The 14717-nt window shown below is 43.5% G+C and overlaps 1 protein-coding gene across 2 annotated transcripts in view; it reads left to right on the top strand.

Annotated features, from left to right (window-relative positions):
* PRIMA1 (proline rich membrane anchor 1) overlaps window positions 1–14717 on the top strand; it is a 105863-nt gene that overhangs the window by 54046 nt on the left and 37100 nt on the right. For both annotated transcript variants that reach the window (XM_019518631.1, XM_019518632.1), the window contains exon 4: window positions 13848–13977. In XM_019518631.1, coding sequence (XP_019374176.1) covers window positions 13848–13977 — 130 coding nt within the window. The remainder of the gene's footprint in view (window positions 1–13847; window positions 13978–14717) is intronic.

A 14717-nucleotide genomic window follows, 5' to 3' on the forward strand; every position in this document is an offset into this window, starting at 1 on the left:
GAGGTCAATGAGAATGTGATTGACAGAGAGCCTGTAAGGTAAGATTCTTTATTTGCGTATGTAGGTAGGACTGACTATCGTACATAGTTTTATTTTAAGCAGCAAAAACTCAGTGGCTGGACTAAGACTTAAGCCCCTTGTTTAACTAGGATCCAGAGCAAGGGGGAGTTTGCTAGGGACTTTGCTTGGCAACTCTCTTATATTCTTTTGCTGTAAACTTGGTGAGAGGAAAGTGCAGGGAAAAGGGAACACTTCAGAATCAAGGAACAGCAACCAGGCCAGCTACAGAGGAGTTTCCTAGGGAAGGCCTGCTTGGAAACAGAAGTAGGAAATGAGAGGCAGATTAGAAGACCCAGAGAGATGGCTGGAGGACGTCAAAATCCCAGAGTCACTGCCACTTCCATCTCTTCCTTTGCTTCCATCTGTGAGGTGCCTATCCAGGCAGGATCGCACACCATCAAAGCTTCCACCCAGGTCCAGGTTTGGTGCTGTGCAGAATGCATCTTGCAGGTTCCTTCCAGTGTCAGCCAGGCAGGGGAGTGCCTGTGATGCGAGTGGTGCCTCCTGGTGGCGTTCCTCAGAGAGAAGGCAAGAGAGCTACAGGAGGACATAGCAAGTCTCCAAAGCATCCTCCCCTCTGAGGACTTGATCAGTTCCATGCTAGAGGAAACCTCTAGGACCGTAGAGGAAGGACTGTCAGAGGCGGTTCTACAGGCTTGGTGGCACCAAACTGACTAGAAGCACAAATGAAATGGACCTGGGGGTAATAATAGACCACAGCATGAATATGAGCCAGCAGTGCAATGCTGTAGCCAGTAGGGCAAATAATACTCTGGCATGCATCAATCGATTCATACCCAGAAAAACCAAGGAGGTGATTCTTCCGCTCTACTCAGCACTGGTGAGACTGCAGCCTGACCACTGCATCCAGTTTTGGGCACCACACTTTAACAAGGATGTGGACAAGCTTGAGAGAGTCCAAAGAAGAGCCGCTCTTATGATCAGAGTTTTAAAGGGCAAGATATACAAGGAAAGGCTGAGGGATCTGGGACTCTTCACCCTGACAAAAAGAAGGCTGAGAGGGGACCTGGTAGCAGCTTACTGCTACACTAAGGGAGTACATCAAGGGCTTGGTGAGTAACTGTTCACCAGGGCACCCGAGGGGAAAACCAGGAGTAATGGCCACTAACTCCTGTAAGATCAATTTAGGCTCTACATTAGGAAAAACTTCTTCACAGTCAGCACGTCCAGACTGTGGAATAAGCTCCCTCCAGAGCTGGTGTAATCACCTACCCTGGAAATCTTCAAGAGGAGTCTAGACAGTCACCTTGCTGGGGTCACCTGACCCCAGTTATCTTTCCTGCTTGGTGCAGGGGGCTGGACCCGATGAGCTTCCAACATCCCTTCTTGCCTTACAGTCTATGAATCTATGAAAAGGAAGAGGGCATGGACTCCCAGGATGGTGGAAGCTTGTGACCTCTGGCAGCAAAAGGAAGTTGTCATTCCCACCTGCCGTGGTTTGCCTGAAGAACAGATATGGAGCACTAGCAACAGAGGAGGTGGAGCTCATTCCATTGGTGGAAAAGGCCGGGCCAGGAATCCCCCAGCTGGGGAGGATCGAGACCACTGCCACAAAGAGGAAGTGACCAGTGGTGGTGGTTGGACACTGCCTTCTGTCGGGGACAGAGGGATTCATCTGCCAGCCAGACCTGTTGTCCCAGGAGGTCTGCTGCTTGCCTGGAGCCTGGATCTTTGTTATCACGGTAAGATTGCTAAGACTTGTCTGACCCTCATACTACTGTCTCATGCTGCTCATTCATGTAGGCACCAATGATACTGCCAGGGGTGACCCTGACCAGATCAAAAGTGACTACAGGGCTCTGGGTGCAAGGGTAAAGGGGATGGGGGCACAAGTGGCGTTTATGATCTTTCTGGCTAAGGGGGAGGTCCCTGGCAGGAGCAGACACATCCTGCAGATCAATGCATGGCTGTGCAAGTGGTGTCGCCAGCAGGAATTCAGCTTCTTTGACCGTAGGCTGTTGTTCCAAGAAGAAGAATTGCTAGGAAAAGATGGAATCCACCTGACAAAGAGAGGGAAGAGCATTTGTAGATAGGCTCACTAACCTAGAGGGGAAGGCTTTAAACTAGGTTTGCCGGGGGATGGAGGCCAAAGCCCTGAGGTAAGCAGGAAGGAAAAGACCTGGAGGAAGCACAAGAAGGAGGCAGCAACAGGGGAGGCCTCCTTATTCTTGCTGAGAAAGTAGGGCAGTCAGCTAGTTACATCAGGTGCGTGTACTTGAATGCATGGAGCCTGGGAAACAAGCAGACAGAATTGGAAGTCCTCACACGGTCAAGGACCTGTGATATAATTGCAGTAACAGAGACTTGGTGGGATAGCTTGCATGACTGGAGCACTGTCATGGATAAGTACAAACTTCTGGAATGACAGGCAGGAGAGAAGAGGAGGAGTTGTGCTGTATGTAAAAGACCCGCATGGTTGCTCAGAGCCCCAGTATGAAACTGGAGATAGGCCTTTTGAAAGTTTCTGGGTTAAAGTTAGACAGGAGAGCAACAACGGTGATGTCACCACCAGACCAGGAGGATGAGGTAAATGAGGCTTTTTTCAGACAACTAATGGAAATTTCCCAATCACGGGCCCTGATTCTCATGGGGACTTTGATATCTGCTGGAAGGGCAATACAGCAGGACACAGAAAATCCAGGAAGTTTTGGCAAGCTTTGGGGATGACTTCCTGGTGCAAGTGCTGGAGGCTGTGCTCTTCTTGACCTGCAGTTCACAAACAGGGAAGAACTGGTGGGTGATGTGGTAGTGGATGGCAGCTTGGGCAGCAGTGACCATGAGGTGACTGAGTTCTGATGAAAGGAAGAAAGGAGCACAGCAGAGTAAGGACCCTGGACTTCAGAAAAGCAGACTTTGAGTTACCCAGGTAATTGATGGACAAGATCCCCTGGGGGGCCCATCTGAAGGGGAAAGGAGTACAGGAGAGCTGGTTGTATTTTAAAGAAACCTTACTGAAGGCACAAGAACAAACCATCTGATATGCAGGAAGAATAACAAATATGGTAGGCTACCAGCATGGCTTAGCAGAGAACTTTTCAGTGAGCTTAAACACAAAAAGAAAGCTTACAAGAAATGGAAGCTTGGATAGATGTCTAAGGAGGAATATAAGAATATTGCTTGGGCATGCAGGGATGAAATCAGGAAGGCAAAAATGCAATCGGAGTTGCAGCTAGCAAGGACTTGAAGAGTAACAAGAAGGGTTTCTATAAGTATATAAGCAACAAGAGGAAGGTCCCTTACTGAATGGGAGAGGCAACCTAGTGACAGATGATGAGGAAAAGGTTGACATGCTCAATGCCATTTTTACCTTTGTCTTCACAGGCAAGGTCAGCTTCCAGACTACTGCACTGGGCAACACAGTTGGGGAAGAGATGAGCAGCCCTTAATGGTGAAAGAACAGATTAGGGACTATTTAAGAAAACTGGACATATACAAGTCCATGGGGCTGGATGCAATGCATCTGAGGGTGTTGACTGATGTGATTGCAGGCCATTACCTTGGAAAACTCGTGGCAATCAGGGGAGGTCCTGGCTGGGCAAGTGGAAAAGGGAAAATATAATGTCCATCTTTAAGAAAGAGAAGGAGGGTCCAGGGAATTACAGACCAGTCAGCTCCACCTCTTTCTCTGGAAAAATCATGGAGCAGGTCCTTAAATAATCCATTTCTAAGCACTTGGAGGAGAAGAAGGTGATTAGGAGCAGTCAGCATGGATTCACCAAGAGCAAGTCATGCCTGACCAACCTGATTGCCTTCTATGATGAGATAACTGGTTTTGTGAATCATTAACAGTCTGGAAGATGAGATGGATTGTACCTTAAGCTAGTTCACAGATGACACTAAGCTGGGGGTTGTGGTAGATACACTGGAGGGTAGTGCTGAGATTCAGAGTGACCTAGACAAATTGGAGGTTTGGGCCAAAAGAAATCTCATGAGGTTCAATAAGGACAAGTGCACTTAGGATGAAAGAATCCCATGCTTGGGACCAACTGGCTAAGCAGCAGCTCTGCAGAAAAGGACCTATGGGTTAAAGTGGATAATAAACTGGGTATGAGTCAACAATTTGCCCTTGTTGTCAAGAAGGCTAATCGCATACTGGGCTGCATTAGTAGGAGTGTTGCCAGCAAATCAAGGGAAGTAATTATTTGTCCTTGTTCAGCACTGGTGAGGCCATATCTGGAGTGCTGTGTTTAGTTTTGGGCCCCCCACTATAGAAAGGATGCGGACAAGTTGGAGACAGTCCAGTGGAGGGCAGCGAAAATGGTTAGGGGTCCTGGGGCACATGACTTATAAGGACAGGCTGAGGGAACTGGGCTTATTTAGTTGGCAGAATAGAAGATGCAGGGGTGGGGGGGAGGATTTGATATAGCAGCCTTTAACTACCTGAAGGGGGGTTTCAAAGAGGATGGAACTAGATTGTTCCCAGTGGTGACAGATGACAAACAAGGAGCAAGTCTCAAGTTCCAGCAAGGGAGGTTTAGGTTGGATATTAGGAAAAACTTTCTCATTAAGAAGGTGGTGAAGCATTGGAATTGGTTACCTAAAGAGGTGGTGGAATCTGCATCCTTGGAGGTTTTTAAGGTCCCAGTCAACAAAGCCCTGGCTGGAATGATCTAGTTGAGGGTGTTCTGCAGGGGGTTGGACTAGATGACCACCTGAGGTCTCTCCCAACCCTAATTTTCTATGATTCTGTATTTCCATTATGTTCAGTGGTGTCTGGAGCAGGCATGTGCTGTCTGATTCAGATTATAGACAAGTTTTGCTGGGTATGAAACCTCTAAGACAAACTCTATGTATACATTTTCATACCAGCATATATCCAGAATAATCCTCCAGGTATTAATGGAATTTTTAGGAGCGTGCTGTGTTACCAAGAACCAAATTCAGCCCAGTAATGTCTGAATGATTTCTTAATAAAACCAGTATATCTAGCAGCACAATCAGGAAGGAGTGTCTAGAAAGTACAGAACAAACACTGTGGTTGATAATCTTCAGCCTTGCTTTGTGATTATTATGTGATTAGTTTTTTGCATGTACAGATCAAAACACAACAGGACATTTGGATGAGCCAAGCAATCTGCTTTTACACATACAGTGATTGCACTCATACTGAATGGTGTGTGTCTGCTTTGTCTGGGGCAGTTCACCACACACAGAAATAGGATCACATAACTGAGATCCAGTTCACGACTGTCTGACAAGGATGCTTTTGAAAATGACTAGTCGTTAAACACAGCTATAACCCAAATGCAGGCATCCTGGATATTCCTTTAGTTTTAAACTTATTTTAGAATATCAACATTGTTTGAACCTCTTGAAAGCTTTTAGGAAGTATTATCAATAAACAGGAAGCAGCCTAACAGAACAGTATGGCGTTTATCACTGTGTAATTATAACCCGGCCAAATTTACAAAGCAATAGATTATGGCTTTTTTAACCATACAGTAGTATTTGAAGAAAGAAGAATGTTTATAGTGTGTTTGAGTGTCTCTGTTCAAAGAACTCAAGGTCAGTAGAAGTCTCTTCCAGTTGATTCAAAATAAACTTCACAAGAAGTCATCCGATGAAGTTTTGAATGAGATTGATACATGGAGCCATCTAGGAACATCTGTCAAGAGGGACACAAATGGCCGCCCTTCCATAAATGGAATTCTTTGAGATAATGTGATCAAAAGTTTAAAAATGACAGTAATTCAGCCTTGAAAAAGCAAGGGCACTTCTGAGGGAAGCAAAATCATTCTCCCCAAGCAGCTGTGTCAGCCTGGCAATATTTTGTAAATTAGCTAGAGTGCTACATAAGTAACAGAACCAAAAAGCGAGGCACACGTTCATCAGTCAATCAAATGATGAGAAAGCACCCATAGTTTAATATCCTAATGATATTCAACAGGGTCTAAATTAATCACTGCTATAACAGCAGGAATGGGTATTAGCTTGGGGTCTGTGGTGCCTATACACATTACTTTGCTCTTTTCTCACTCATGTTGTTAAAACCCAAATTGATTCACACAGTTCACCTTCACAACAAGAAATCCCTGAACAAGGACCTTGGACTTCCCTCCCCCTTAAATTATCCCAGATTTCAGATTCTGATTTTGAGAGTTATATCGTCACAGCTTTAGACAGTCACAATGTCTTAGAGCAGTAGGCAAATGCAGGAGAGAGGCTTGAGGAGCCTGAGCTAAATCCAAGACCCAGGCTTCTTCTGGCATCTTGGGTGGGAGAGGTGGGGTCCGGATTCAAACCACGACTCCAGTTGCATAATTGTCCCCTTTCACAATATTGAGCTGAAAGACGTGTCAGTGTGAACAGCCCTATGTTGGAGTGTGTCAGAATCCAGCTCAACAGTTATCGGTACCTCAGTATATCTTTCCTAATATCCCTATTGTTTGAATCAGGGCCTTTTACCCCAACATTTATCAGTCACATTTTAAAATCCCCCCAGTTATCAAAACACTTCAGTTATCTGACCTTATTCAGTCCATCATGTTAAGATAGTTGCTGTTGTACTGTATTATTTATGCCCACTTTACAGATGGCACAGACAGGTTCTGTGAGTTTACTAAGGCCATATGGCAAGTAAACAGCAGAGCCAAGAATAGAACAGAACCCAAAACTCTGTTCTAAGCATTAGACTGATGCTCTTCAATATACTATAACTATCTAAGTCCCTATGTATTTCTATAGGCAACTGGAGATAAGTATCCTTCACACACGTCACTAACTCACTGTCTGTTCCAACCACACCTGTGAGAACATGCAGTTCCTTGAAAAGTGAGACTGCTTTCCAAACAAAGTAGAGTATACAAAGATAAATTCCAGGTTTCCTACTTAAAAGTATGTGGTCAATCCTAGCTGTCCTTACACTGCCAATAGAAGTTCTGCCTGCGTACAGAGCTGGAATTTGGTTTGAAGTGAATACCCAGTACTAAAACCATGCAAACTTAACATTTCTATAAGAGCACAATAAAAGCAAGAGTAAAAACAGCGGCCAGTCAGCTCTGATTTATCTTGAAAGCATTATTCCCTTTCTTACATATGAAGTGGTTTTTGTTGTAAAGAGGTGAGAGAAGCTACAGTCCTTGTACGTCATGTCACTGCACAATTGCCAGCTGTTTGGGTCTGATCCTATAAACAGATCTGTACACACAGAACGGTTGTCCTGAGAGACTTCTCATGGGGACACTGTGTGGGTGTAAGGGTCAATGCCTGCTGATCTGTTTTCTGAATCAGACCCATATTTAGTTTTATTGGGATGGCTGTTGGAATATAGTTCTGACAGGCAGAGAATAAGCAGTGTTCTGACTCAGAGCTCTCCTCTGTTAGCCTTGCTTATGAATAGACTGTTGACAGTTGTGAAGTCCTGGAAAGCAGCATCATTTAAATCCATAATCTTCTCTGCAACAGAATCACATGGAAAATCCCTGCCTTAAAAGTTCCAGTTCCATTAAAATGTAGTACCTGCTTCCTCACTGAAACAATGAACCTACAGTAAAGGTTGAAACAAGGAATAAAGTATTATTCTAATCAATATAAACAAGAGCATTAGGTTTACAAAATCTAATCAATACAAGGTGCAATAATCAAAAGTAATGTATTCAAATATTCTTTTATCATTATAATTTCTAGATTCTATTAGAGGCATTTTTGGCATATACAATTTTTCATGACATATATACATAATAACCTTAACTCTGAGAATACATGCCCATAAACTGCTTCAACATAACAGCATGGCTATGGTTCTAACAGGTTGGGAAGATTTCAGGTTTGATCGCTGAAGGTCAAAAGTCAACATTGAGATTTGTTAAGCAGAATTTGAGATTTCACTGTGAGTCTATTGTGACACTAACTTCCCACTAACACAACCTTCAGTTTGTATTAGTCAAAGAAGAGTTTGAGTTTGATCACTCACACAAACACTCAGTAGCTGGGTTAATATTTTATGGTACGTGGATGTTTTGGCCAGAGCAGATGACTACAGATACTCACAGACTAGAGTATAAAATTAGAATTGTAATTGAGGTTTGGAATGTTTCTTTGCAGCAGTGAGAGTTGCTAGGATAAAATGGTTGAGGAAAAAACTCGTAAACGATTTTTCTAGTGTTGAAATATTTCACAGAATTTCTTTGATCTAAATGTATATGCTTTCATAAGCCTGTTTGGAGCAGATTAGATCCAGTTACCTAACATAAATCTGAAACGATTCCATCAATCCATTGCATTTATTTTGGCTTTATGCTGCTCTAATTGCAATTAGAATTTGCCCTGTTAAGAATAAATTAACAATGGTTTGTGCTTCATAATTCTGTAGATATAAGGCCAAAAAGGGCTGTTGGCTATAGGATGTCCTTGATTTAATTCTTGCTTTAAGTCTTATAGAAAAAGCACCTGGGCTTAATTTTAAAATTTCCAATGATGGAGAGTCTGCAACAATCATTTAGATCTTGACAGGCTCAAGAAATGGGCGGATGAGAACCTGATGGTGTTTAACACTGAAAAATGCAAGGTTCTCCACCTTGGGAGGAAAAACCTGCAGCATGCTTATAGGCTCAGCAGTGCTACGCTGGTCAGCACTACAGATGAAGGGGACTTGGGGGTCATGGTTGACCACAAAATGAACATGAGCCTTCAATGTGATGCTGCGGCTAGTAAAGTGAGCAAAACGCTGGCTTGCATCCATAGATGCTTCTCAAGCAAGTCCCGGGATGTCGTTCTCCCCTTGTACTCGGCCTTGGTGAGGCTGCAGCTGGAGTACTGCATCCAGTTTTGGGCTCCACAATTCAAAGAGGATGTGGAGAAGCTTGAGAGAGTGCAGAGGAGAGCTACGTGCATGATCAGAGGTCAGGAAAACAGACCTTATGATGAGAGGCTGAGAGCCATGGGACTCTTCAGCCTGGAAAAGCACAGGCTCAGGGGCGATCTGGTGGCTACCTATATGTTTATCAGGGGTGTTCACCAGAGTGCCCCAAGGGATGACAAGATTGAATGGTCACAAACTCCACCGTGACCAATTCAGCTTGGACATAAGGACGAACTTTATTGTCTGAGCCCCCAAGGTTTGAAATAGACTGCTGCCAGAGGTGGTTCAAGCACCCACTTTGAACACCTTCAAGAGACATTTGGATGTTTATCTTTCTGGGATCCTATGATCCCTGCTGACTTCCTGCCCCTGGGGCAGAGGGATGGACTCGATGATTCTTTGGGGTCCTTTCCAGCCTGAATATCTATGAAATCTATGAATTTAGCTACTTAATTACCCAGAGGCTAGGGATAGAAGTTACACATAAACCGATGTAAGTGATCAGAAATTAGTTTAAACCTGTAACAGAACAGAAGTTCAGTGCACATAAACCAGTTTCAAAATGGCTGAAACTGGTTTAAGATAAACCTGGCTGAATGTAGTATCAGACTTAACTGATTTGGGTCAAACCAGTTTATGAAACTTCTGTCTCAAACCCCTTCCTGGTTCAAGTTAAATCACAGTCCACCAGCATCCCAGCATGCTTTGTAGCCCTGGGCTGGGCTATGCTGTCTGCTTCAGAGAGCATGGCTGGCCCAGCCCCTCTGCTTCCTAGCTGGGGCAGTGAGGGCTGGCTGACAAGGGGGAGGACAGGGCAAGCCCGGCTAAGGGTGCAGCTCTTTCAGATGTGGGGAACTACCCCCCCAGACAAGTCCCAGTTGGGGCCTGGGGCCAGGGAGGGGGATTAAGCATCCCTTCCTCCACTGAAACGTACTGCTGGCTGTGACTGTGGACTACAAATCCCAGAGGCACCTGGAAGCAGGAAGAGGAAATGATGAGCAACCCTGCAGAGTCCTGCTGGTGTAATTTTGGACTGCAAATCCCAGAGACCCTGGGGACAGCAGGAAGAGGAAGCAAACAGAGAGCCCATGCTGGCTATGTGCTAGAGAGCTGTTCTCTAGTGTCCCCAGCTTCTGGCCTGAGCCACTGCAGGCATGTGTCTGCATTTCCTGAATGAAAGGTGAATGTCTGTTCACTTCTGTTTCAATTTAATCTGTGCAGCTTAAATTAACCTGCAAAGACTGAATCAGTTCAGCCTCGGGCTTTTTGCCTGTCTGTACCTAGCCTTAGCATTAAAATATAACGCTTATTTCTAGTCTAATTTTGTTAAACTTTACCTTTAAGTAATTGGACCTTATTATAATTGCCTGCCGGGTGAAAGAGCCCTCTTTTATCCGTTTCCATTGATACTTCCACTGATACATCGTGGTTAGTCCCTTTAATCTTGTCTTTGACAAGCTAAATAGATTGAGCCCCTTTTGTTTTTTAGTGTAAGGGTATGTTTTCTAACTATTTAGTCATTCTTATGGCATTTCTCTGAGCCTTTTCTATTTTCTCAGCATCCTTCTTGAAGTGTGAAGATTAGAAATGGACAAAGTGTTCAAGTAGTAGTTACATCAGTGCCAATCATAGAAGTGATATATTTCTTTTTTTATGGGTCAAATGATCACATTAGCCTTCTTTGCCATAGCACCGTACTGGCAGTTCATTATCCAGCAAGGTCCTGAAGCATAGGCAAAGCACATGGTTCCCCCCCACCCCCCAAGATTGGCCTTCACTGGCTGGGGAGTGGGGAGTGCTGGCTGGTGTGCCCCCCCTCCACCCCCGAAGTGCAGGCGGCACTTCCAGTTTTGCCAGCAGCACTTCTGATTTTGCTGCCAGTGCTTCCAGGGTCGGTGATTGGCCACTAGGGGACACCCCCACTCCCCCAGTCAGCGATTGGCCACAGGTGCCCCACCAGAGTCAGGAGGCACCAGTTGTCCATGTTCTGAAGTCTTCTTAGGATCAGTGCAACCCATGAAATTACATATCCTGTAAAGACAATTTACAATCCCTGAACGTGGATGTAACCATACATTGAAAAAGAGGCAGTTAACCATGTTAGTCTGAAGTCAGGCAGAAGGGAGGGTAGATTTGCACCTTATAGACTAACTAAATCAGAGCATAAGCTTTTGCGGCCAGCATCTGATGAAATGAGCTTAAGCCCATGAAAACTATGCTGTATACATCTCTGATTTAGTCAGTCTATAAAATGCATACCTAGCCTGCCTTCTGCCATACAGTAAAGCCCGTATTGGGTTTTTTACATTCAGTTTACTAACTAATGCAGTAAAATCCCTGTTATCCAGCGTGAGTAGGGAATGGGGGTGCTGGATATCTAAAAATGCTGGTTACCTGAGGAGCATGGGTTTCCAGACAGATGTGGCGTAGGGAGGGCGGAGGAGGGGAGAGTGGAGGCAGCCGACGGTGGAGCAGGATGTGGGGGCTAGCGGCCACGCACGGAGCAACAACCTTGAAGGGTGGTAGGTGGCGGTGGCAGCTATTGCATGTGAGCTCCCCCCTCCCCCCGTGTCCAGCCTGCCAGTTGGAAATTCAAGTTAGTAGAGTGTTCTGGATAATAGAGTGCTGGATAACAGGGATTTTACTGTATAGAGCATTGACCCACCGACTTCATTATTTACCGCTATCAATCTTTCTATCATTTAATATCTTTGTTAGCAATTATTTTGTATTTTTCCAAGGACTTTGATAAAACCATTAAATTATTCCAAGGGCAAGAACAAGATTTCTGTGGGAATACAGTCCTTCCTTTTGCGGTTACATCTCTAGATCTATTAAATAATCAGTTTTCAATCCATTTAATGTATGCCATGTTGATTTTGTATCATTCTGGTTTTTTAAACAAAATGTTTTCTGAGACCTAGTCATATGCCTTATGAAGTCTCTTACACCAAGACTGTTATTTTCATCAGCTAAACTTGTAATTTCATTAAAAAGTGGTATCAAGTTATTTTGACAAGATTTATTTTTTAAGAGGCATGTTAAATTGCATCAATTAATCTCTTTTAACTCTTTATTTATTAAGTCCTATATCAGCTCTTCTAATATTTTGCCAGAAGTAATATCTTGCTGACTTGCCATAATTACTTGGATCTTCCCATGTACCTTTTTAAAACATATTTTCAGTTCTCTAATGCTTTTCATCCTATGCTTTGTGCTGCAGTTGAGAAGTTGATGAAAGATGGATGGAGGGCATGTCTACACCTGCTATTTATTTGATATAGGCTTATTGCACAGTAAAATGCTGCCCAGGAAGCCTTCCTGAGAGCGCATCTACAAATGTACCCTGTTGAGAGCAAATCTGCCCTCAATGTTTAGTTCCCTGGAGACAAGTAGCAGCAGGGTGCATTGGCACCCTGGCCCTGAAAACATGTTTGCAGCACCACATACTGCACAGCCATGTTCATCTGGACATAGCCAATGAGCTGGCAGGGGGCCCTGGCTGGAAAGATATAGTTGGGTATGGTCCTGCTTTGACCAGGGGGTTGGACTAGATGACCTCCTGAAGTCCCTTTCAACCCTAATTTTCTATGATTCTAAGACTGTATAAGGTGGTTAATTATACATTATGCTGTAACCATGATGGTCCAGAAACTATGTGAGAGGCAAGATTTTTGTATCGGACAAGAATGGTTGGAATGAAGTTAGACGAACTTCCGAATGCAGAATATTCTGTATCAGGTCTGAGAAGGGAAGCAAGCAAACACAGGCAAGAGTAGATTGAGGCAGTTGTAATCTCCATCTGAATATCAGACCCACATATGATTGGTCTGATTCCTTACTTGCACCTATTTTACACCTACATAACATCAAAGACTTAATTTAAACTGGTGGAGCTTTGAGGAAAACTGGGTCCAATGTACAGAATGATTGAACATCATTTGGAAGAGACGTCCTTTGATTCATTGGTGAATGGCATTGTTTATTTGCTTACCTAATTCTGGAAAGAGTGAACTGTAATAAAAATATTCTCTCTAACTATGGAGTCAAGTGTATCCTTGTGGTTTTGAGCCAAAAGTTGAGATCCAAATTATAAGACCTTTTGATTGAGTTTGTTGGTAACAAATTTGTGTGTGATTAAGGGTTTTTACTGTGCAGTAAGCACATGCATGTGTAGATGTGTGCGCTTACTGCACAGTAAACTAGGCTACTGTGTAGTTAGGTGTCTCATAGCTCCAAAAATACTTCTGAGTTAAATGCCTCTTAATATTATTTCTAGGGCAAGTTATTTCTTACTCTGGGTAGTGCCTATAGGCAGAATCTAGTCCTTTAACAATAACCTTACGTCTCTTGTAGTTTATGTTTTTATAAACAACACACCAACGCATGTACACAGACCAAAAGTCTCAAAGTGAAATGCAGTAGAACTAAAAAGCTTGGCAAATCAAGTCCTCCAAAAGCAATTAATAAATGTAATAGAACTCCTGTTCTTTTTAAAACCAATACCCTGCCCTCCATCCAAGGTTAATAATGATGATAACAGCTCTAACTTTGGCTGGAAGTCGTGCCACTTCTCCTAGATAAACCTTCTCTAATTTTTTTAAAAGCCTACGCTTATCAGCGTGATGCCTTTCTGTAAAATGAAAGCCTTTGCTGCAAGAGATGACAATCGCTCACAGAAAAGAGATTATGGCTAGCAGCAGATCTGTGCCTTCCCCCTTCTCTCTGAGCGCAAGGTGTTGGATGATGGAGTAGCACAAAGTGTCGTGGCCAGCACTCGATTACCTGCTATACTACGTAGTACTCAAACCACATTGAGTACAAGGTCCTGTATGTAAAATAACTTCTTTGTTTATGTCTAAGACCTTGATGTAATAATGCTGTATTCCAGGCGAATAAAGCATATCTGATTATAAAATACATACTTAAGAGAATGCATATATGTATTTCATGTTATCTTTTACAGCTACAAAGTCTACCTACTGCCCGCCTGAGGGGACCTGGTGGCCAGGCCTGATTATTATCATTGCAGTATGCTGCGCCACGCTAGTGTTCCTCATTGTAGTTGTCATCATTTGCTACAAAGCCATAAAAAGGTAAGTTTGGGCATATTTGCCTTGAGCAAATCACCTCTTCAAATATGAGTAAGTATCTGGCTGCCATGTTGGGTTCCGGTTTCCTTTCCCTAATGCTTCCTGCAACATCCCAGCCATCAATAGCTTGTCTGTGCTTTTGTTATAAAACCAGTCTTTATAACATGACTTCTTTACTGCCTAAAGGATTAGGCTCAGTGCACAAGTACTCAGGTTTGATGACAATTCAAGATGAGCCTCAGCACAAAGTTAAGATTGTAATGGATACTTTCCCCACAGTGGAGGTGCTCAGAGTGCTGGCATATGTATCCAGGTTTTTGTTTAGTCCAGTATAGAAGTAGGAACCATTGGTAATGTTCAGATTTGGTCCTGATCTGATTTAACCCAGAATTCAAAAGTAATGAGCTAGGTGTTTTTTTGTTCAAGCTCGTCACTAATAATTACCCCTTAGATTGATTGAGCTTTCAGCCACCCAAACCATAGAATACATAACCAAAGTCTTTATTTGGGGACTATAACTGACCCATTCTAGGTTCCAAATTGTTTTATTGAGACCCAAATGCAGAGCTGGATGTCCTCATTCTGCTGGGGGACTAATGTCTAGACTGTGTCTAGCAACCTGGGTTCAGCTGCAAAACTACAGCCTGCCTCTGCTTTATCAACAATGGTGCAGGCTAGAGATAGTTATAAAATATAGACAGAGTTTTGTATAAATAAACCTGCAGTGATGGGACTGGTCATTG

This window comes from Gavialis gangeticus, unplaced genomic scaffold, assembly GCF_001723915.1.
Source record: "Gavialis gangeticus isolate Ggan-Ray unplaced genomic scaffold, GavGan_comp1, whole genome shotgun sequence".
Classification (NCBI taxonomy): Eukaryota; Metazoa; Chordata; order Crocodylia; family Gavialidae; genus Gavialis; species Gavialis gangeticus.